We start from the raw sequence: 23,848 nt of genomic DNA on the forward strand, positions 1-23,848 counted from the left end.
CATCTGACCACACCGTTCGGTGTAATAAAATGCTTTCCCAATTTCCCAATGGTGCTGTTTATATCCGGGAGGGGGGACATTCCCTCCCACTGCTTGTAAAAGTAGTCTAGAGGCTATTTAGCCGCTAGGATTGCTTTTACATGAAAGCCGATCACTGGCTGAAAAGAATGATACCAAGATGATACCTAAACTCGCAGGCATGATTCTGGTATAACCATTCAAAGTCCAGCAACATGCCAGTACGTTGCTGGTTCTTGTTGGACATGTATTGTAATCTTTTTTTTTTTTTTTTTTTTTTTTTCATGCAGCCTGTTGGCTGAATGAAAAAAAAAAGATTGATTGGTGGGTATGCCCACCATTAGAATACCTCCCTTCATCCACCCACTTCTAATGATGGGTATACATGCACCATTTATATATTCCAAAGCATGGGGGCATCCTCCCGCAAAAGTAATGCCGCGTACACACGGTCTGACTTTTCCACGGGCAAGCCTCCATCGGAATTTCGACCGTATGTACGCGGTATTAGGAGCAAATCGCTCCTCCGCCCCTGCTGTCCCCATGCTTCGGCATATATGCTCTTTTTTTTTTTTTTTTTTTTTTTTTTTAACTGTGGTGGTACAATCATCTCCTACAGCCTTGGAGTCATGGCTTTATGTATTGTGGGAGCAAACGCTATTGCTGTCAAGATAAATAAATCCGCCTTGCAACTGAATAGCATACCTGCTAAGCAAATTATGGTTAACATTAAAACAAAGTAACATTACAGTATAACAGTAAGACCTTACCATACCATACCTGCAAAGCAAATACCAAAAAAAATAAAATAGTAAAAAATAAAACATTTTTTAATGCAACCTGTGCCTAAAATATATATATGCCGAAGCATGGGGGCATCCTCCCGCAAAAAAGTTATGCCGCGTACACACGGTCCGACTTTTCCACGGGCCTCTGTCGGAATTTCGACCGTATGTACGTGGCATTAGGAGCAAAATCGCTCCTCCGCCCCTGCTGTCCCCATGCTTTGGCATATATGCTCTTTTTTTTTTTTTTTTTAACTGTGGTGGTGAAATCACCTCCTAGAGCACTGGAGTCACGGCTTTATGTATCGTGGGAGCAAACGCTGTTGCTGTCAAAATAAATAAATCCGCGCTGCAGCTGAATGGTGCACCTGAAAACAAAAAAAAATGGTTAACAATAAAACACAGTAAGCAATAAAGTATAAAAAAAATTACATACCTGAAAAGAAAGCATGATAAAACATTGCAGAATAGAATACAGTAAAAAAGAGCAAAAATAGAGAGAACAATAAAAAGACAACTATTTTTGGTTTTTATATTTTGTTTTTTTTTGTTAGTTTTATTTTTTCTTTTCTATACACTTTTTTTTGTAACTGTAATTGTAACAACTGTAATGGTTCAGGTCTCTCAAAATGCGATGGCATCTTGGGAGACCCTGTGTAAGTGTGTCCTAGTCTGTGAAATGCTGTACCCTACGCTAAAACTTCACTAGTGTGTGGTAGCGTTCAAAATATTTACCAATGCAAAGACCAGGATTGTCAGGACAGAGTGGACAATAATAACTGGTGTCACGCCGATATTCGCGCTTGGTACAGACACGACATCTTCTTTGGGGGGCTTGTTGGGTAGGGGTACTCTCAAGGACATACGGAAAATGCCTCTCATGCAGCCGGCTTATTGCATTTCGTTGGGAATGGTGAGGTGCAGAACCGTCTGGATACAGAAGGTCTGTGACAATCTCTTTCTGGAATATAAGGAAGGATAAAGTCCCGCCTGAAGCTCTGTATAGCACATGAGCGTTCAGCAAAGCCAATTGAAATAAGTAAACAGAAACTTTTTTGTACCAGCGTCTGGCCTTACGGGCAACTAGATACGGCACCAACAACTGGTCGTTGAGGTCCACCCCTCCCATATTTTGGTTATATTCGTGGACACAGAGGGGTTTCTCCACAACACCAGTCGCCGTAGTAATTTGGACTGTCATGTCTGCATGAAGGGAGGTAAGAACGAAAACATTGTCCCTCCACTTCATAGCGAGCAAGTTATTACACTGCAAGCAGGCTCTCTCCCCCAGCCTAAGATGAGAATCTACAAGCCGCTGGGGAAAACCCCGGCGATTAGGTCGCATGGTGCCACATGCTCCAATCTGCTGATCAAACAAATGACTAAACAGTGGCACGCTTGTGTAATAAATGTCCGCATACAAGTGGTACCCCTTTCCGAATAAGGGTGACACCAAGTTCCACACTATCTTGCCAGCGCTCCCTATGTCATTTGGGCAATTCTCCGGCTCTACTTAACTATCTTTTCTCTCATAAACCATAAAGCTCCATACATAGCCTGTTGCCCTGTCACAGAACGTATAGAGCTTGACCCCGTATCTGGCACGCTTGCTGGGAAGGTACTGTTTGGAAGACAAGGGGCCAGAAAATTTAATCAGGGACTCATCAACGCAGACAACTTGATTGGAATAAACAAGGCTGCAAAATGTTGATTGAAGTGGTTTATGAGGGGCCAAATTTTGTAGAGCCGATCATATTCAGGGTCTCCACGAGACGATAAAGTTCATTGTCATTGAAGTGCAAGAACCGCAAGATCTGCTTGTATCGTTTCCTGGACATGGAGGCAGAGAACACGGGCATATGGTCAATTGGGTGCGTGGACCAATACGTCGCAACGTCATGAATTTATGTATGCCCATGTTGAGGGAAAGGCCCAGAAAGGTCTTAAATTCGGAAACCGTAATTGGTTTCCAATCTCTGTCAAGGGAAGGCAACTGGGGATTAGCGGTGATGTGTTGACCAGCATATAAATTAGTTTGGTGCACAATAGATCTATAGAGATCTTCCGTGAAAAAACGCGAATAAAAATCAAGTGGCGTAAAATCAGCTGTTTCCACCTGAATACCGGGTTGGCCAGTGAATAGGGGGAAGTACGGGTTCTGCAGAAGTGGTGGGCACCCAATCAGGATTGGCGAATTCTGCAGGAAGGACACTATGGGAACGACGGGTCTGCCTTTGTCTTCTTCTTGGTGGCAGCAGGACACTACTTGTGCTTGCCACCTCGCCACGTGTTACTGCAGTGCTGGATGTACGTCCAGGGTATACTAGGCCGCTGGTGCTTGCCAGTTCACCAGAAGGATGAGCGGTGCTAGTACTGGCTCTCTGCTCCATACAAGAGACCTGTGTTTCTTGCACCTCAATAACATCAGAAGATCGGGTTAGAGTACGCCTGACCTTAGCAGAGACCTCACCTTCGTCGTCAGAGCTATCTGTCATGGAGCCGCTGTCCTCTACAGGATTGTATTCTGAGCCTGAATCTGAAAGATTAGTGACGTCCTCTTAACTATCTGTCATGCTCAGAAACGTGTAGGCCTCTTCGCTAGTGTACCTTTGATTTGCCATTTTGGGCTCTAAATTTACTGGTACAACTAGTGAGATTCACAGGTAAAAAAGCACCTAGGCTGTCAGCAACTGTATAAAATGCTATAAAAAAAACTGTTAGCGATTGCAGGGATCAGTTTTGTGTGTTGTGTTTTGTAAGTGACAGTGATCGATCGATACTGCACTTGTGTGGGCTGGGCTGCGCGGAGGGGAAAAACGCAGATGCTAGTAGGTATCTGGGCTGATCCCGATATCAATGTGTTTTTTGGAACCCTAAACTGCTGGGGACGCTAGTATAGATCTTATACTTATACGGTGATCACTGATGAAAGGGTTAACTAGGGGCAATCAGGGGGTTAAAACCTTTATTAGGTAATATATGGGGGTACCTGACGCTATTTTAAAAACCTGACGGGGAACCTAAATAACTAACTGGCTAACCAGTGTCACCAGTGACACTTATACGGTGATCACTGGTGAAAGGGTTAACTTTAGGGGCAATCAGGGGGTTAAAACCTTTATTAGGTTGTATATGGGGGTACCTAACGCTATAAAAACCTGAACCTAAAAAATAACTAGCTACCTAGCGGCACCAGCGACACTAATGCAGCGATCAGAAAAACGATCGCTTAGTGACACTGGCAAAAGGGGGTGAAAGGGTTACCTGGGGGACAATCAAGGGGTTAAACCTTTATGGGGGGGTAGGGGGCTACCCTGGACCTAAAGCTAACTGCCCTGACACTTTTTACAGTCACAAATGACACCAAATACAGTGATCAGTAAATAAATTACCACTGCAATCAGTGACACTGTGATTAGGGGGGAGGGGGGCAGCGGGTGATTGGGGGGTGATTTGTGTGCCTACGTGTCAGTGTAGTGTCGGTGCACTTACTGTGATGTCTTCTCTCCTCGCCGTTTTTGAGTCGAAAAAACGAAGGACAAATTTGGAAATTTTATAACGAACAAATAAAATGAATAAATTTAAAGGCTAATGTGGTTTTTATTTTGTCCAAATTTTCCTGTGATTCTTGCGATACTGAGCACTTTATCAGTTTGACATTAAGCTTGCACATTTTAACTGTTCATGATCTGGTCCACAATCCACTCCAGGCCCTGTCTTTGTATATAAAATTTAGCTTTTCTATTTTTTGGCACAGAAATTATAGTTTGCTTTATTTAGATAACGTTCATCTGGTTAATTTCAGGTGTGTAAATGTCACTTTGGTTGCTGAAGGAATGTATTAGTAATGAAGAGCTCATTGTAGTTGCAGCTAATAATTTTCTCTGCTGCATTTTTTCTGTTTCCATGACTGTTGTCAGTGTATTTCTTTCCTTCTTATTTCCTACCTTGGCATCCCAGTCAGCAATCATAGCTGTAAATCTCAGCCAAACTATTCCATAGCTGCTGCTTCTGCATCAGTTCTTGGGACATAAACTTGTATAACAGTTTATGGGTTTGTGCCCAAAATCTAGTTGGCATTACTCAATCATTCACAGTGACAGTCTTGTTAATGTCTTTGCAGATGGTTAAACCCACCCATTTGTTTTTCTACCAGAAGAGTAGATTGTATTGTCTCCAGACAGAAAACCTGCAATCTACAGTATTTTCATATTCAGTATGCCTGGTTTACCTTGATTCGTGCTGTTCATGTTTAAACTTTCTATAATGAGTGTTTTTACCGCTTCAGATTTTCTTTATTGCAACATTCATGCCAGTCTGCTGTCGCTATATTGACATTTGCTCTATTGTATCTACCCATATGGATTTCTTAGTAAAAGTACAGTGGCTTACCATTGTTTTCTTCCACGCAGTTTTGCGTTTTGTCTCTGTGATTATTCACCATCGGCATCGTCAACAAGGCACCATATGAAAAAAAAATTACCAGACAGGAGGAAGATCCATGTGACCCCCAGTAGGCAGTTGGATCATTTTTATGGTTGAAAACATTGCTTGATTAGATTTTAGTTAATGTAATGTTAAATATTATTAGTTACCAGGAAGTCATTTAAGAATATGTTAACCCAACATTTCATATTCCTGATATATGCTGTATGGTGCACTTGAAAGAAAAAGTATCCCATACTATTTATATTGCTTGCTTTTGTGTGCAATGCCTGGTGTTCCTGCCAATCCTTCTGCTTTCCTATTAAAAACTGACCACATTGGGCATGGGTGCACAGTGTGGTCAATTTTCTGGCTGTGCTGGGAGCTCAACCTGCTCTCCTCCAATGAGTAGGCTTGTGCTGACATGCCTTAACACACACACAGCCATGTAGAGGGAAACCAGTGTGCTGCTGATTCTCTTCCCCTAATTCTCAATTCTCCGAGCTCCTTATGCAGCTGAGAACAGATTATTTGATCACTTCTAAAAAAAAAAAAAAAAGGGAAATAATGTTTCTTATATGTATACCGTATACACATGTTTTGCTTTTCATTTCTATTTTAAACTAAATAGGTTGTTTTACAAGGTAAGAGTTCACATATACTTTAAGTCCTTAACTAGTTTTATTATATTTGCCTTAACTTACAAGTAAAACATTCTATAACATAACCTTTTGTACTGGAAAGAACCTCTTTGTAAATTCATCTGTTTCCGCATGCCGCTGATGTCCCCTTGTCCTTTGTACCGTCCTTGAGATAAACGAGGTACAAGGAACAATCTGCCAAATCTTTATGCTGACTCATTTAAAGTGATATAAAGGTCAATATATTTTCATATTTCATAAAAATTATTATTATTTTTTTTTTAAAGTTATACTTTCCTGCTCTGTGCAATGATATTACACAAAGCAGTCTCTCCCTACTTCTGGAGTACCCTGCTGGAACTCTCCTCTGCTGAGTGTGTCTATAGACTCATACAGCATGGCGAGGCCACATTGCCCACTCCCTCCGCACATGATTTGTCTGACAGCAGCAAGAGCAAATTAATTCTTCTGCTCTCTGTGAAACCTGTGAGTGCGGGAAGAGAGGAGAGTGGGACTGCTGGATCAAGGATGGTGTCAGATAAGTGTTTAGGGACAGGGAAGAGGAAGAGCTATGGGGAATGTTTTTTATTTTTTTTTAACCTTAACCACTTAAGACCTGGACCATTTTGCTGGCCAAAGACCAGAGCCCTTTTTGCGATTCGACACTGCGTCGTTTTAACTGACAATTGTGCGATGTACCCTGTCGCATCTTCTTGGGTGTCGTGCGTGGTGTCACTATTTAGAGCAGAGGAATCATCGTCCAACTTTTACTGTGGACTATATATTTTTGTGAAGCACTTGTTAAGCTATGCCTCAGGACTTTACTGGACATTCAGAGAACCTGTATAGTGGTTCATTGCTCTAATTTACATAAGCTAGTTTAGTATTTTCACTATACACATTGGGATATATGGATTATTTATTATTCTGATGTTATTTAATATTAGTTTTCAGCCCAGCTTTTTTTACCTTTACATTGTTTAGTGGTGTCTCACGTTAATTTGTAGCAGTTTATTTTCATATCTATAGATTTCACTTTATGAGTGATATTAGGACACCGCTGTAATACAACTTTTTACTTTCTGGTCCCCTACAGCACCCTGCAGGAATCCCTTAGAGCTGTGGTGTCCAGGATTCCACTTCGCAGGGTCCAGCACCCGGAGGCCGAAATTACAGGCAAAACCATGCAGGATCTTGATTCTTCTTTTCCAGGCTTGGGTACCATTTATCTAAGCATATAGAGCCTGTGTCAAATGGATTGGTCAATCCCTTGATTCATTTAAGAACCGTTTGTGGGACTAGAGACCCAAAGCTCAGAGAGCTCAAACAACCATGCCATCCACCTTGCAGACACTGGTAAAAAAAAACTGAAGTACTTCCTGTATGGGAGGGGTTATATAGGAGATCACTTCCTGTCTAAAGACCTTTGGCCTACCAGTGTCCATTCACCTGGAGATAAAGTATAACTAAGCAGTTAATGAATATTGGAACAATTATAGAAAACAGCCGCGCTTGTGGAATGGACCACAATAGACAAGAATATAGATATATATTGATATACACCCAAAAAAAAGGGTTTTTTATTTGTTTATTGGTTTTAAGAGGTTGCTGCCTCCCTAGAATACGCGGGCTGTGTTCAACAGCCCGTGTTAAAAAGTGAATAATTAATGCGGGCTACTGGCGTTACCTCAAACTTATTTCTATTCAAAATATTAAAATTAAACTTATTTAAATCACCATTTGCTGGCCCTAAGGCCTAAGATATATCCAGCTAGTGTTTAGTGCTTTATACCAACTAAAGTGATTAGACTGGAAGATTCCTCACTATTTTAACCGAGGAAAATGTGATTTCTCAATACTTTATACCAACTGACTTGAATGAGCTAAAATATTCCTCAGTTTTTTAACCAAAAAAAATTGAGTGATATCTTAACAATTATGTGATATTCTGAAACAAGAGAAGGAAAAAATTCCCATACATAGGGAGTATGGCAGCTTAAACCCCCAATTGATACAAATTAGACAAAAACAAATAAATAAACATCCCATGTGCTAAATACAAAAAATCCCGAAACCAATCCTACACCTTCCTTGAACCACTCATAGGCAAGGAATATTACAATGTGAAATTATAGATGTGAGGAAATGAAAAAAATATATAAAAATATATATAAAAAAATGAAAAAACAAAAAATATTTTTTTTTTTTTAAGAGAATTAAAATATAAAAAGGAAGAGAGTGAAAATAGAAAAAGAAAAAATAGAAAAAATAGTCCACAGTAACTCTTCTATCAAATATGCAAATTTTCTGCTTCAGGAGACAAGAAGGTGACTTTCGTGGTTATGACTGCTTATTGGTGACTTCCGTGCTCATTCCCCCTCAAGGGTCCCCACTCACCGAATCCACGCACCCCCTAAGGGGTTATAGGCATATAAGCTGTATTCCACTTTGTTGAGGATTCCACCGCTCGGCTGTATCTTCAAAAGGTTCTCCACAGATTTTATTCGTTATTGGAGAGGAAAAAGACTTGTATCCGGTGGTAGTTCCTCAAAGGAAAAAAAACCCACTCATGGTGTAGTATTTCTGATGTCCAGAACACTTGTTGTTGGGGGAAGGGGAACAGGCTAGTGCTATGCTTCTATTATACTCTTTACAGAGCTGTAAAACATTTTTTTATATATATATAGTGGGAGACCTATGACCACTATTTAAAATGTATGCTTTATTGCAAAAAAAAATTTTATAATAGAAAAATCTTCCAAGCAAAGAGACTTTTTCACAGCAATTATACAGAATTTTTTTTTTTGAAAAAATAGATTTTTTCACAAAAATACAAATATATAAAAATTGTACAAAATATGAAAATAACGGAGTCGTGAATAAATACCACCAAAATAAAGCTCTATTTGTGCGAACAAAATTATAAAAATTTCATTTGGGTACAGTGTAGCATGACTGCGCAATTGTCACTGAAAGCGCTAGAGCACTGAAAGCTGAAAATTGGGCTGGGAAGGAAGGGGGCGAAAGTGCCCTGTATTGTAGTGGTTAAGGTTACATGGGCCTACTACTAACTGCCCTAACAGTGATTAGTGTCACAAGTGACACCAATGCAGTGATCAGTGAAAAATCTGAAAACTGCAATTGGTGACACAGTAACAGGGAGTGAAGGGGTTAACTGGGGGGGGGGGGGGGCATGATCATGGGGTGAAATGTCTGCCTACATGTACTGTGTCAGTGTTGTGTTGGTGCAACGCACTTTTAGCCCGTCGGCAAGTCGAATAAATAAAGTTAGCTAGATTTTTTTTAAATTATATACAGTGGGGACGGAAAGTATTCAGAACCCCTTAAATTTTTCACTCTTTGTTATATTGCAGCCATTTGCTAAAATCTTTTAAGTTCATTTTTTTCCCTCATTAATGTACACACAGCACCCCATATTGACAGAAAAAACACAGAATTGTTGACATTTTTACAGATTTATTAAAAAAGAAAAACTGAAATATCGCATGGTCCTAAGTATTCAGACCCTTAGCTCAGTATTTAGTAAAAGCACTCCTTTGATCTAATACAGCCATGAGTCTTTTTGGGAAAGATGCAACAAGTTTTTCACACCTCGATTTGGGGATCCTCTGCCATTCCTCCTTGCAGATCCTCTCCAGTTCTATTAGGTTGGATGGTAAACGTTGGTGGACAGCAATTTTTAGGTCTCTCCAGAGATGCTCAGTTGGGTTTAAGTCAGGGCTCTGGCTGGGCTGTTCAAGAACAGTTGTTGTGAAGCCACTCCTTTGTTATTTTAGCTGTGTGCTTAGGGTCATTGTCTTGCTGGAAGGTAAACTTTCGGCCCAGCCTGAGGTCCTGAGCACTCTGGAGAAGGTTTTCATCCAGGATATACCTGTACGTGGCTGCATTCATCTTTTCCTCGATTGCAACCAGTCGTCCTGTCCCTGCAGCTGAAAAACAATTCCACAGCATGATGCTGCCACCACCATGCTTCACTGTTGGGACTGTAGTGGACAAGTGATGAGCAGTGCCTTGTTTTCTCCACACATATCACTTAGAATTAAGGCCAAAAGTTCTATCTTGGTCTCATTAGACCAGAGAATCTTATTTCTCACCATCTTGGAGTCCTTCAGGTGTTTTTTTTTTTTTGTTTTTTTTTTCCATGCAGGCTTTAATGTGTCTTGCACTGAGGAGAGGCTTCCGTTGGGCCACTCTGCCATAAAGCCCCGACTGGTGGTGGGCTTCAGTGATGGTTGACTTTCTACAACTTTCTCCCATCTCCCGACTGCATCTCTGGAGCTCAGCCACAGTGTTCTTTCGGTTTTTCTTTATCTCTCTCACCAAGGCTATTCTCCTGTAATAGCTCTAGAAAGGGTTCTGGTGATCCCAAAAGTGGAGGCCACTGTGCTCTTAGAAACCTTAAGTGCAGCAGAAATTTTCTCAAGTCGTCTTCCGGGACGGCACCCTGAGAGACGACTGGTCCACCTGACAGGAAACACAATCAATCAAAGAGATTAAAAGCCCCCGCCCCTCAGTTTTTGATTGTGTTTCCACACAGCGAAACCGTTTATTTTTTCCTAGACCCGAAGCCTGGGGCTTGTGGTCTCCCCCTGGGAGCAGGACCAAATGCCTGGGAAGCCTCTGGGTCCGGCAGGGTGTTCTCATCCTTCCTGGGGGGTTCCCCCATATTTCCCTCAGGGCGGCATCAGTAACTGGAAGAGCCCCCCTGAGCGCTGAAGGACCCTGGGTACAGTGGTGTACCCAGAACTTCAGGGGCCAATTTTCCTCTCCTCTCCTTACCTGTGCGGTGGCCATGCAGAAAAAAGGAGCATGGTGTCCCTTTTGGCTCAGGGTCTCAGGGCAAGAAGTAGTGCTACCTTCCTTTTGTAATAATATACAAAATGAGAAGGAAGATTCTTTTCACTGTCTGGACATCAGACGTTGTTTATTATCCTACTTAGAAAGAGTTAAGGAGTTTGAAGCTCCAGACATCTTTTAGTTAATTATTCTGGCCAAAAGAAGGGCCAACAAGCCTCCAAAGCATCCATGGCTAGATGGATTAAGCATGCCATTGCTTTAGCCTATGAGCAGTCAGGGAATGCAGTTCCTATGGACCCCAAAGCTCATTCCACGCGATCTCTGGCAACCTCTTGGGCAGAAAGGGCCGGAGCTTCGGTGGAGCAGATATGTAGAGCCGCTACATGGACAAGCCAGGAACACCTTCCTGAGGCATTACAGGGTGGAGTTACTGTCCCCTCAGGATCTGGCGTTTGGCAGGAAGGTCCTGCAAGCGGTTGTCCCAGCCTAAGGTAGGCCTGAGCTACTTGCTCCTCTCTCAGGGTGGCGTCCTGGAAGACGACTTGAGAAAATGACCAGTTAAACTTACCAGTAACGGTGTTTCTGGGAAGTCTTCCATGACGGCAGGCCTACTTCCCACCCATTCTCTTTAGGTATAATTTAAGATGTAGAGTGTGGTGGTGTTGGTTTCTTTACTCTCGTGCACTGGTGTGGGTCAATACTTTGTCACAACTGAGGAGCACGGGAAGGGGCGGGGGCTTTTAACTTCTTTGATTGTGTTTCCTGTCAGGTGGACCAGTCATCTCTCAGGGTGCCATCCTGGAAGACTTCCCAGAAATACCGTTACCGGTAAGTGTAACTGGTCATTTTTTTGTAACCTTGGCCAGATCTGTGCCTTGCAACAATGTTGTCTCTGAGCTCTGCAGGCAGTTCCTTTGACCTCATGATTCTCATTTGCTTTGAAATGCACTGTGAGCTGTAAGGTCTTATATAGACAGGTGTGTGGCTTTCCTAATCAAGTCCAATCAGTATAATCAAACGCAGCTGGACTCAAATGAAGGTGTAGAACCATCTCAAGGATGATCAGAAGAAATGGACAGCACCTGAGTTATATATACGAGTGTCACAGCAAAGGGTCTTTATACTTAGGACCATGCGATATTTCAGTTTTTCTTTTTTAATAAACCTGCAAAAATGTCAACAATTCTGTGTTTTTCTGTCAATATGGGGTGCTGTGTGTACATTAATGTTGCTTTATTACAAATATAAACGCATCACATCACTGTAACACCGATACAGACAACAGCCGAGATTGACGCCTTTCACAAATTAAGTTTGCTTAATCATAATCTACAGTGCACCACTTAATGTAACATTAAAATAGTATCGACTTGATTATGCTGATTAACCCTTTTTGTAGGTTTCTGCAATCAATCAGACAAATACTAGACCAAAAAAGACATACAATACATGCATTTAAGAACAATTTTAAGAACAATACAAGTTAACTTAAAAACCTTTTGTATATTTGCCACTGGTGTATGGACTATATATTTAATGAAACAAATGGGCAATAACCATATCAGATCAGATGTTAAAAATATAACCATAGACCCGTGGTAAACAACCTACTGCACCAAAAGAAAAGCATGTATGAATAAATATAGACAAGAATATAATTATCAAAAATCAATTAATGTATATACAGCCTTTTGGGATTTACCAAAATCTAAAATGATCATTGCAGAAGAGAAAAAAAGAATTGCAAAAACGGGGAGGGAAGGAAAAAACTGTTGCACATGATGAACCCAGTCTAATAGACCAAATACACTGCTACCAAGTGCACTATTGCTATAAGGAATAACAACAAGTGGGATAATGTTACATCAGCCTTCATAATAATGTGTGATGTCCCACTCCTGGTTCAACCACATTGCTTGTGTTGCAATTGCAAAAACTTTCAATATTTCAATATTATGTCCTGTCCTCAAGCATGTAACGCACTGTATTACCACACAACACATGAGATGTGAGGACAACGCGGATGCTACAGCCAGATTAAAAATTGCCCTTAACCACTTTCAGACCGGACCATTTTGCTGGTCAAAGACCAGACCATTTTTTGCGATTCGGCACTGCGTCGCTTTAACTGACAATTGCGCGGTCGTGCGACGTGGCTCCCAAACAAAATTGACGTCCTTTTTTTCCCACAAATAGAGCTTTCTTTTGGTGGTATTTGATCACCCCTGTGGTTTTTATTTTTTGCGCTATAAACAAAATTAGAGCGACAATTTTGAAAAAAACGCATTATATTTTACTTTTTGTTATAATAAATATCCCCCAAAAATATATAAAAAAACATTTTTTCCCTCAGTTTAGACCTATACATATTCTTCTACATATTTTTGGTAAAAAAAATCGCAATAAGCGATTATTGATTGGTTTGCGCAAAAGTTATAGCGTTTACAAAATAGGGATAGTTTTATAGCATTTTTATTAATAATTTTTTATTATTTATTTTTTTACTAGTAATGGCGGCGATCAGCGATTTTTATTGTGACTGCGACATTGTGGGGGACCCATCGGACATTTTTGACACATTTTTGGGACCATTGTCATTTATACAGTAATCACTGCTATATAAATGCAGTGATTCCTGTGTAAATGACACTGGCAGTGAAAGGGTTAACCAGTGGGTGGCAGTGTAGGGGTTAAGTGTTCCTAGGGGTGTGTTACTAACTGTGGGGGGGTTGGGCTTTCATTTAGTGAACACTGATCTCTGCTCCAATCACATGGAGCAGAGATCAGCGTCACTAGTTGCTAGGCAGAATGGAGAAATGCTGTTTACACGGCATTTACTCCATTCAGCCGTCCCGTGAGACGATCGCGGGTATGCCCGCGGCGATTGAGTCCGCGGGTCCCACGACTGGACTCACGGGGGTCCCGACCAGCGCGAGAGCGCGCCGCCGGCGGCGCGCTCCCGATGGCAGGGCGGCATTGAAGATTGGACGTACATGTACGCCAATATGCCTGCCCGTGCCATTCTCTCGACTTACATCGTCGTGCGCTGGTCGGGAAGTGGTTAAAATGAAGCCGGGTTAAAGACTGTGTTGAGATATCCTTAAACCAAAAGAAACTGGGTGATAAATAATTACCCAAAGATTTTACTTTCTTAGCCACTATATTAACACCCTTATCCAATATTTGGGCACAAGTCTGATCATTATAGAGTATAGGCAAATATTTATTTGCAATGTTTGATTTGTTTGAATTCCAGACTATATGTAAGTACTAGTGAAGGGTGTTTTGGTAATTATTTGTTACATAGTTGGTGAGGTCAAAAAAGACACAAGTCCATCACAAGTTGCTCCACACTTGTTCCGTCTAGTTAACAATCCCTTCTATCCTTATTGGAAGGTAAAGAGTATGCTTTATCCATGGACCACCTCGTATAAAAAGTGGTTGTACAACTGTGAAGACTTTTTCAAAAGCAGATTGCTCCCTTAAAATGTGACGCAATCTGAGAAATTGTCCCACCAGGATACCTTTGTTAATGTGGTTTGGATGACTAGAGCAGGCACAGAGAAGACTATTGCCCGCTAGGGGTTTCCTATTTAAATGAGTGGAAATGTTTTCATTCTTGTGGGGTAGTTGTACATCCATGAAGCTTATTGTATCAACATTCTTCTATCCAGTAGAGTGACGATTACAAGAATTATCATTAATATAACAAAAATGAATCCAGCTCAGTGTTTCTGTGGCATACAAAGATCAGATTGTCTATGAATCTAAAGTAAAGAACAATCTGACTCCTGAAGGGGTTTCAATCTCCAAAGATGTGGGACCTCTTCCACCAACCCATGAACAGATTGGCGAGCGAGGGGGAAAATGTTGCACCCATTGCGGCCCCACACCTCTAGAGATAGAAAACCCCATCAAACAAACAATAATTGTGAGTCACCAGATAGTCCAAGGCTTCCAAAATCCACATAGGTCAGGTAATAGTTTAGTGAAATGTTTTAACCGCCTCCTGAGCCAGATCGTGGGGTATAGACGAGTAAAGGCTTGAAACATCACAGGTGATCCACGCAAAATCGTCACAGCATTCAAAACTATCCATGATCTTCAATAAATGGTTAGTATCTCTAAGAAAACTGGGCAATATTTGAACTATTGGTTGAAGTTGACCATCCACGCATTCTCCCAAGTGTTCATTCAGGGACCCAATGCTTGAGACGATGGATCTCCCCTGTATGGGGTTAATTCCTTTATGAACCTTGGGGAGGTGGTGGAAGGTAGGTAAAATGTGAAGGTCCTGGACTAATGCTTCAGTTTCTTTTGGCTTATATTCCCCCAGACCTGCTCCCTTATTAACCAACAAGGTCAAGAATACTTTTCTAGTATTTTTTAGTGGGATCACTTTGCAAGGTAATCTATGTATTTTCATTTGTGAGTTGTTTCATGGCTTCATTTCTATAAGCATCCCTGTCCATAACCACTACTGCACCTCCTTTGTCTGTATTATGGACCATAATATATGGACCATCCATCAAGGTTTTAAGAGCTGACCTCTCTTTTAACCTTGAGATTATCGTCATTGATACGTGTATCTGAAGAAGCCTGTGAAGCCAATGCAAACAAATCACGCTCTACCAATTTCTGTAATTTATCCATGTCTGAACTATGAGACTGCACAGGGTAAAAAGAGGATGGCACATGGAGGGAAACTCGATGGGTGCCTTTTTTAACTTGATATAGCCGAAAGATGGCTACAGCATGGGCCTTAAATGCCGGGAGGGGGTCCATAGATGTCCTCCTGAGCATGCGCCGTCAGCACATCCCTGTGGGCCGCAAGCACTCTGTGATTGCCGAGTCTGAGTCTCAGCTGATTACAGACTGGAGTAAGGGTCCGATCCCGGCCCCTTACCATGTGATCAGCTGTCGACCAAGAAGATCGGTAATTTGTATTTTTTTTCCTGAGGGGGAAAAAAAGCAGATCTCTGTCTTCAGTCAGAGGGACATTGGTCCCTCACACAGATAGCCGTGGCTGCCTCATCTGTGCCCACCAGTGCCACCTATCTTTGCCCTCCAGTGCTCCCAATCAATGCCTATCAGTGCAGTCTAATCAGTTCAGATAAATGAAGGAGAAAAATTACCTATTTTCCAAATTTTATAACAAACTGACTTTTTTTTTCAAAATTGTCAGTATTTTTATCAAAAAATAAACCCAGCAGTGATTAAATACCACCAAAAGAAAGCTCTATTTGTGTGAAAGAAATTATAAGGATATAATTTGGGTACAGGATTGCATGACCACGCAATTGGCATTCAAAGTGTGACAGTGATAAAAGCTGAAAATTGGTCTGGACAGGAAGGGGGTTTAAGTGCCCAGTAAGCAAGTGGTTACCGTATATACTCGAGTATAGGCCGACCCAAATATAAGCCGAGGCCCCCAATTTACCCCCAAAAAAACTGGCAAACTTATTGACTCGTGTATAAGCCGAGGGTGAGACATGCCTGTCCATCCCTGTGTGTGTGTCCGTCCCTGTGTGTCCGTCCATCCCTGTGTGTGTGTGTGTCCATCCATCCATCCATCCCTGTGTGTGTGTGTGTCCATCCATCCATCCATCCCTGTGTGTGTGTGTGTGTCCATCCATCCATCCATCCCTGTGTGTGTGTGTCTCCATCCATCCATCCCTGTGTGTGTGTGTCTCCATCCATCCATCCATCCCTGTGTGTGTGTGTCTCCATCCATCCATCCATCCCTGTGTGTGTGTGTCTCCATCCATCCATCCCTGTGTGTGTGTGTCCATGTGTGTGTGTCCGTGTGTGTGTGTGTGTGTGTGTGTGTGTGTGTGTGTCCAGCCTACCTGTGTCCCGAGCCTCCGTCCCGTGCCTTGCCTCCTTGCCTCCGTCCCGTGCCGTGCCTTGCCTCCTTGCCTCCGTCCCGTGCCTTGCCTCCTTGCCTCCGTCCCGTGTCGTGTCGTGCCTTGCCTCCGTCCCGTCCCGTGCCGTGCCGTGCCTTGCCTTGCCTCCGTCCCGTGCCTTGCCAGGATCGCCTCGGCGGCCATTCTAAAATTCAAAAGCCCCGCCTCCGCCTCCGCCTGTGATAGGCGGAACACTGAATTTCCCAGCAGCCTGTGTTCCGCCTATCACCGATATCGTCTCATCCTCGTACTACGGACGAGGATGAGACGATGTCCGTGATAGGCGGAACACAGGCTGCTGGGAAATTCAGTGTTCCGCCTATCACAGGCGGAGGCGGAGAAGGAGGCGCGGCTTTCAAATTGTAGTATGTCCGCCGTCTGTCTGCTCGATACGCTGATCGAGCAGTCAGACGGCGATGACTCGAGTATAAGCCGAGGGGGGCACTTTCAGCCTCAAAAAAGAGGCTGAAAATCTCGGCTTATACTCGAGTATATACGGTAAGTGCAGCTCAGTGTCAGACATGGGCAAACCCTTAGACAGCAAATCTTCCATGTCTGCAATAGTGCATTGTTCTCTGAAAGAAAATTTTAGTTAATCATCATTATTGGCCACACGACAATCAACAATATCTAGATTAGAATTATCTGTTTTGAAATAGTGTCTCTAAATAATTTTCGTATAAATAAAAGTAATGATTCCTCATTAGATAAACACAGATTTTACCCCTCTACAGTCAGATGTGTGTTTAAGAACTGTTTCCTTTCACTGTAAAAAGCTATTTTGGGCCAACTTGGTTAAAATGATCATTTCTGTATGCAGCACTAACTTTTTAAAGCAATAGAAAACATGGAGTTCTTCTTTAACCTCTTATCACTCAGTCTCCAAAAGGTGCTTTAACCCCTCAGCACCCAGTCTGCATATGTCATGCCTCTTATTGAAATATCAGTCTCTTCTTTTGCTACCTTTATTGTGTTGTGGAACATTATAACACTTATGTATCCTCCCCTCATCGAGACATTCGTTTCTTTTTCCCTCATTTTTCTGTCTGATGTCTCAGTCACATGTCTGAATTGCGAATTGCTATGTTATGCTTAATTTTCAATAAAATATTTGTAAAAGAAATATCAGTCTCACTCTCGTTCCCCCTGGACCAACATTTTTCTTTGTTTCAATGCCCTATCTTGCGCTTAAAACGTTCCTAGCAACAAAGCCCAGTGCCATTTTTATATACTACACACGCCTCCCCTGCACTTATTTCCCCCCATCATACCCTGCACACTCCTCTTTTGCACATACTCTCCACTGTCCTGTTTTTTTTACTCCTCTCCTGAACATACTGCCCCTTCATACTTTCCACACCCCTCTCCTGTACATACTGCCCCCTTTCCTACCCTCAGCATGGAACTGGCACATTTTTATTAGTAAAAGAAAAGTACTTAATCAAGTAACATGTGAATTATGCAGTGAATAGGAGAAACACAGAGCTTCTCTATTTCCTTTACCAAAAGCATGTAAGTTCCGTGATATTTAATATATTTTGTTTTATCCATGTGGATATTTCTTTTAAATTCTTTAAAAGAGCAGTATGTGTTTTTTTTTTTTGTTTTTTTAACCCATCATACTTACCTAGGTGGATGCAGCATTGGACCGCGGCATCCCTGAACTGAGAACCAAGCCATCGAACACCGCCGATGGCTCAGTTCTCTCTGCTCCACTGAGCGGAGAGCTGCTCCCTGTCAGTCAGCAGCTCTCATCTCTGCTCCTCCACGCTCATTGGAGCACTGAGCAACGGAGGGACGGGGCACCTGGCTGATCCAGACTTTGTCGTGATGACGCGGTGCCTGGACTGATTCCAGTGACGCCAGCAGAGACTTCAGATTGCTCTCCTGAAAACAGTTACAGGAGTGCAAAACAAATTGCACTCCTGTGACCCATAGGAGAAGCCAAGCCAAACGAGCTTAGGCTGGACTTCTCCTTTAAGTACAATCCCATGCTCAAACGTACACATCTTTACCATGAAATTTCTCAGCCTTCTAAATGATGGACATATTATACTAAGGCCACATTAAAGGGATTGTAAAGATAAAAATTTTATTTAAAAAAAATAACAAACATGCTATACTTACCTCCACTGTGCAGCTCGTTTGGCACAGAGTGGCCCCGAACCTGCTCTTCTGGGGTCCCTCGGCGGCTGTCTCTGCTTCCTCCCGCAGGTACTTCTCACGTTCATGCGCGCTCCCTGCGGGCGCGCTCCCGTGATACAGCCAGCGGCTATAGCCACTCGCTGTATCACACAGCCCCGCGCTCTGCGTCAGTGGATGTGATTGACAGCAGCGCGAGCCAATGGCTGCGCTGCTTTCCATCCATCCACTCCAGCCAATCAGCGGCCAGGCTGAATGGTGGAAAGGACGTTGGGACGAGCGTGAGACTTTTTTTTTAGGGGTGAGGTAAGTAAAACGGGGGGGCTGGGGGCGCAGGGGCTGTCAGCTGTTTTTCCACCTTAATGCATAGAATGCATTAAGGTGAAAAAAAATTTACCTTTACAACCCCTTTAAGGCCACCCCTTAATGAGATGAATTTGGCAAAATTTGGTCTAACATGAAATTTCACTGTCTGCAGAAAATGACCATCAAAGCTCACAGGAAGGTAGTAACGGAGTACCTGAAGGCAATCATGCAGAGGCGTATTTGTTTCAAAAATGCAGAAGAGCGCAAGGAAGGAGCAGAACGTATGATTAAGGAAGCTGAACAATTCAAATTCTTATTTAAGCGCCTAACATCTGTAAGTGATCCTTACCCTAACATATTCCTTCAAATGTCTGTTGGTATATCGATTATGTTTTATTCTCCAGGACTGTTCAAGAATTGTTCAAATGATTGTAAGATTTAAAAAAAAATGAATATTACAATTTTATGTCTCAGTTTGTTATTTTGGCTAATCCACTAGAAACCTTGTGATAAAAGGTAAAACCTTGAAATCATTAGTCAGTTTTATTTATTTAAATTTACATGTTTCAAATACCTAGTCATACATATTAATAATGCGCTGTCTCCTAAAGTGTTGCGTGTTAGTCAAAAAAAGGCAAATATTATTTGATATCTTACGATGTCATATATCCTTTATTAAATTAATAACAACATTTAGTGCAAATCACATGTAAAAATTGACATAATAAACATTCCCCATGAAGTGCAAAAAAAGTGAATAAATATAAGTACTGAACTAATCATAAATAAGTCAATTCAAAGTCTAAATAAAGTTCGTCCAAGTGCCAAGAAAAGTGTTCTGTGGTGAAATAATGTATGAAAGTGCTTCTGCGTCACAACTGTGCTCCTTAGGGCAATCAGGCTGCTTACCAGACCATACAGATCTCACATAGGTAGATCATCAGTGCTTAAAAGTATTTCCTTCTGGAGGACCGACACTTGCTCTATCTAGACCAGTCCGTACTTGCTGTGGTATATTCCACCAGCCTGCTCCCTCATATACATGGGATAAAAACCAGGAAGAGAACTCCAAGTGCTATATTGCATTTTTAAAAGACTTATGCCCTGTACACATGGTCAGAGATTCCGATGACCAAACCTGTTGGCTTTTGGCCCAAACTTGTCTTGCATACACACGGTTGCACAAAGTTGTCAGAAAATCCGATCATTGAGAACGAGGTGTCGTACAACATGTACGATGGGACTATAAAGAGGCCAGTAACCAATAGCTTTTGTCTCGTAACTTATTCTGAGCATGCGTGGCACTCTGTTCGTCTGAATTTTCTACACGATCGGAATTTAAACGATCGGATTTTGTTCTCGGAAAATTTTAGAACAAGATCTCAAACTTTGTGTGTCGGAAATTCCAACGGAAAAAGTCAGATGGAGCCCACACACGATCGGAATTTCCGACAACACAGTTCGATCGCACATTTTCCGTCGGAAAGTCCAACCTTGTGTACAGGGCATAATTGATAAAAAGTATTGCACTTACAGAGTATAACAATCCAACAAGCAAATGGCTCAGATAAGCAGGACCACAATTGCTGTCAACCTGTCAGCGTGTGCTGATGTCACACTGCTAGCTCTGTCCTTCAAATTTGTGGTGGTCCAGTATTCAAGAATTTTATTTAGTGCAATAATCTCGGCTTAATTGTGACCGAGCGTGAGTCCTATAAATTGTTGTTTTTTACACATATCTTTTTATAAAGCTGTAATATTACATTTGCTTACTTAAAACATGCATTTTAGAGGTTTACTTTATCTACTTTTAGTTGCAATACCTAGAGCATAATGGGGGGACGCTAATTTATGTTCCATTTTGGAACTAGAAGCCCTGTGGCAGTACAGGCTCTTATTTCCAGTACCGTGCTGTTGGGGACAGCACTGATCTTGCACTAATCACCATGACAGTAAATAATAGTTGACAACATTTTTCTGTGCAGAGACGCAGCTGGCCAGTTACTCCCGTCAAAGTGAATTACAGGCTGAAAAAAAATTAAGTAAATTAATATGTATAAACTGCATTTTGTTTAATCATATAGGTACATGCAGCAGTTTATAATATTATTATTAAAAAAACATAAACCATTGTTTTGTTAGTTATCTAGTCAGTTAACCACTGCAATCTAATGCTGCCAATGCAGTCTGACAATCTATGCCTCATTGATACCTGGTCACCCTAAGGTTAAACTTGACTTGGCTGTTGATTTGAGTTGGTTTTTGTGTTAAAACTTGAATGTACTAAGTCAACCAATTCTGAGTAATAGTTTACATTTTTTTTGTCCTTTTAGGGATTTAATGAGGAGACAGATGGACTATGTGACACCATTACAGCTATTGCAGAGGTTATAAAACTTACAGACCCTTCACTTCTTTACCTAGAAGTTTCCACATTGGTCACTAGATATCCAGATCTCAGGTATTTTACTCATTCTCTTTATGAGAGTAATTGTAGTTTGTGGCCTATTATAAAGTGCAAGAGAGATTATCATAGATTTTTGTAAATATGTCACTGTGCACATCTCCAGAAAAATGCATTTCAAAAAAGTTGTAAATTGATTTGCACTTTAATGAGTTAAATAAGTATTTTTTCCCATATCGATCAGCAAGATTTCTGGCTCCCCGGTGTCTTCTATACAGGTAACAAACTAATATTAGGAGCACTCTCTTAAAGGGAGTGCTCCTAATATCAGCTTGTTACCTGTATAAAAGACATGTCCACAGACACAATCAGATTCCAATCTCTCCACCATCTCTCCACCAAGAGCTGTCCAAGGATGTCGGGGACAAGATTGTAGACCTATGCAAGACCATCACCAAGCAGCTTGATGAGAGGGTGACAATAGTTGTTGCCTATGACCCCAAGAAAACAATCACCACCGTCAAACATGGAGGTGAAAACATTATGCCTTGGGGGGGTTTTTCTGCTGAGGGGACAGGACAACTTCACCGCATCAAAGGGACGATAAACGGGGCCATGTACCATCAAATCTTGGGTGAAAACCTCCTTCCCTCAGCCAGGGCATTGAAAATGGGTCATGGATGGGTATTCAGCATGACATTGACCCAAAACACATGGCCGAGGCAACAAAGGAGTGGCTCACGAAGAAACACTTTAAGGTCCTGGAGAAGCCTAACCAGTCTCCAGACCATAATTCCATAGAATATATGAGGAGGGAGCTGAAGGTTCGAGTTACCAAAAGTCAGCCCTGAAACCTTAATGACTTGGAGAAGATCTGCAAAGAGGAATGGGACAAAATCTTCCCTGAGATGTGTGCAAACCTGGTGGCCAACTGCAAGAAACGTCTGATATCTCTGATTGCCAACAAGGGTTTTGCTACCAAGTACTAAGTCATGTTTTGCGAAGGGGTCAAATACATATTTCACTCGTTAAAATGCAAATCAATTTAGACCTTTTTTGAAAAGTGTTTTTCTGGATATTTGTGTTGTTATTCTGTCTCTTACTGTTAAAATAAACCTACCATTAAAATTATAGACTGATCATTTCTTTGTGAGTGAACAAACATACAAAATCAGCAAGGGATCAAATACTTTTCTCTTTCGTTCATTGACGGACACAGCACTTTTAATCTTAACCTTAGGGTTATAGTGCCACCTTCATAAGAGCCCTGTACTGAGCTGGTAAAAACATGGTTGAACCTTTTATTTTTGCCTCAGACCCCAGCCTCCCGACTAAGCATACATACAGAGAGGGTAAAAATAGGATTTTTGTACTCACCGTAAAATCCTTTTCTCTGAAGTTCATTGACGAACACAGCACCTTTAATCTTGACCTTAGGGTTATATCGCCACCTTCAGGTGAGGACTAGGCAGAACATGCAAAAACAGCAAAACTGCACAGTACCTCCCAGGGGGTGGACCTACTGGCTATAACCCCTCACTTTGCTTCCAGCAGCTCAGTTTCTTTCTGCCTAGTGTAGGAGAAGGACCTGGCTCCCTGTGGGGACCATTGGTCCTCGGGATTCTTTTCTGCTTTTTGATTCCTGTGATCTACAATCAACATCCGGCTGGGTGACAGGCTGGATAATATAGATCCTGGCAGTCTTCCCAGCCTGGCCATCGAGCGTGAGCAGACCTTAGCTACACGCTGGGTCAGCCATTACATGCCCAGTCTGGTCTAGGGGCGGCTGGTGAGCTATATGTTCCAGGGCACACATATGGCCGTGCTACTGCTGTCCGAGTCAGTGTGCCTTGGCCGACAGCCACCCCATACTGCTCGGGTGAAGGGTCTGTCTGTGGAATGCATCCAGCAGTCCCTGCAGGAGGGGTAAGTATGGTTTCACCTGTCTTGGCAGGATGGAGCAGCTGGGCATTCCCTGGGAGGTCGACTGGGGGCCTCTCACTCTCCCTTTCCCTCCTCCCCATGCTATGGACCGCTGTGTGACTGGGCATAGGTGGTGCGGTACACGTAACTGGCCGGGGGTCCTCTTTTTGCTAAGGCGGACGGCTGCCATTTTCTAGTAGCCTCAGTTTTGCTTCACTCTAGCGCTGGGTGGCTATTTCAGTCTGGAACAGCGCAAAACTGACACAGAACACCTCGTGCCTGGCACAGGGGAGAGCGGACGGCAGCAGCACAGCGCAGTACCTGGGTCAGGGTGGTGAGTCCTGCGGAGGGCCCCTCAGTCTGTGGCAGCTAGGAGGGTGTAATTTTGTTGTGGCTTGCCTTAGATCCCTAAGCGGGGACAGGTGAGAGTGGGTCATCATGGCATCAGAAACTGGCGCTTCTTCCCCAGACATTCCTGTT

The 23,848-nt window shown here is 42.3% G+C and overlaps 1 protein-coding gene across 2 annotated transcripts in view; it reads left to right on the forward strand.

The window, feature by feature from the left end:
* EXOC3 (exocyst complex component 3) overlaps window positions 1-23,848 on the forward strand; it is a 344,012-nt gene that overhangs the window by 291,407 nt on the left and 28,757 nt on the right. For both annotated transcript variants that reach the window (XM_077491872.1, XM_077491873.1), the window contains 2 exons: window positions 19,214-19,375; window positions 21,375-21,502. In XM_077491872.1, coding sequence (XP_077347998.1) covers window positions 19,214-19,375; window positions 21,375-21,502 — 290 coding nt within the window. The remainder of the gene's footprint in view (window positions 1-19,213; window positions 19,376-21,374; window positions 21,503-23,848) is intronic.

Source organism: Lithobates pipiens, unplaced genomic scaffold (assembly GCF_037356315.1).
Source record: "Lithobates pipiens isolate NorthernLeopardFrog02 unplaced genomic scaffold, aLitPip1_a1.2 Scaffold_19, whole genome shotgun sequence".
In the NCBI taxonomy this organism is placed as follows: Eukaryota; Metazoa; Chordata; class Amphibia; order Anura; family Ranidae; genus Lithobates; species Lithobates pipiens.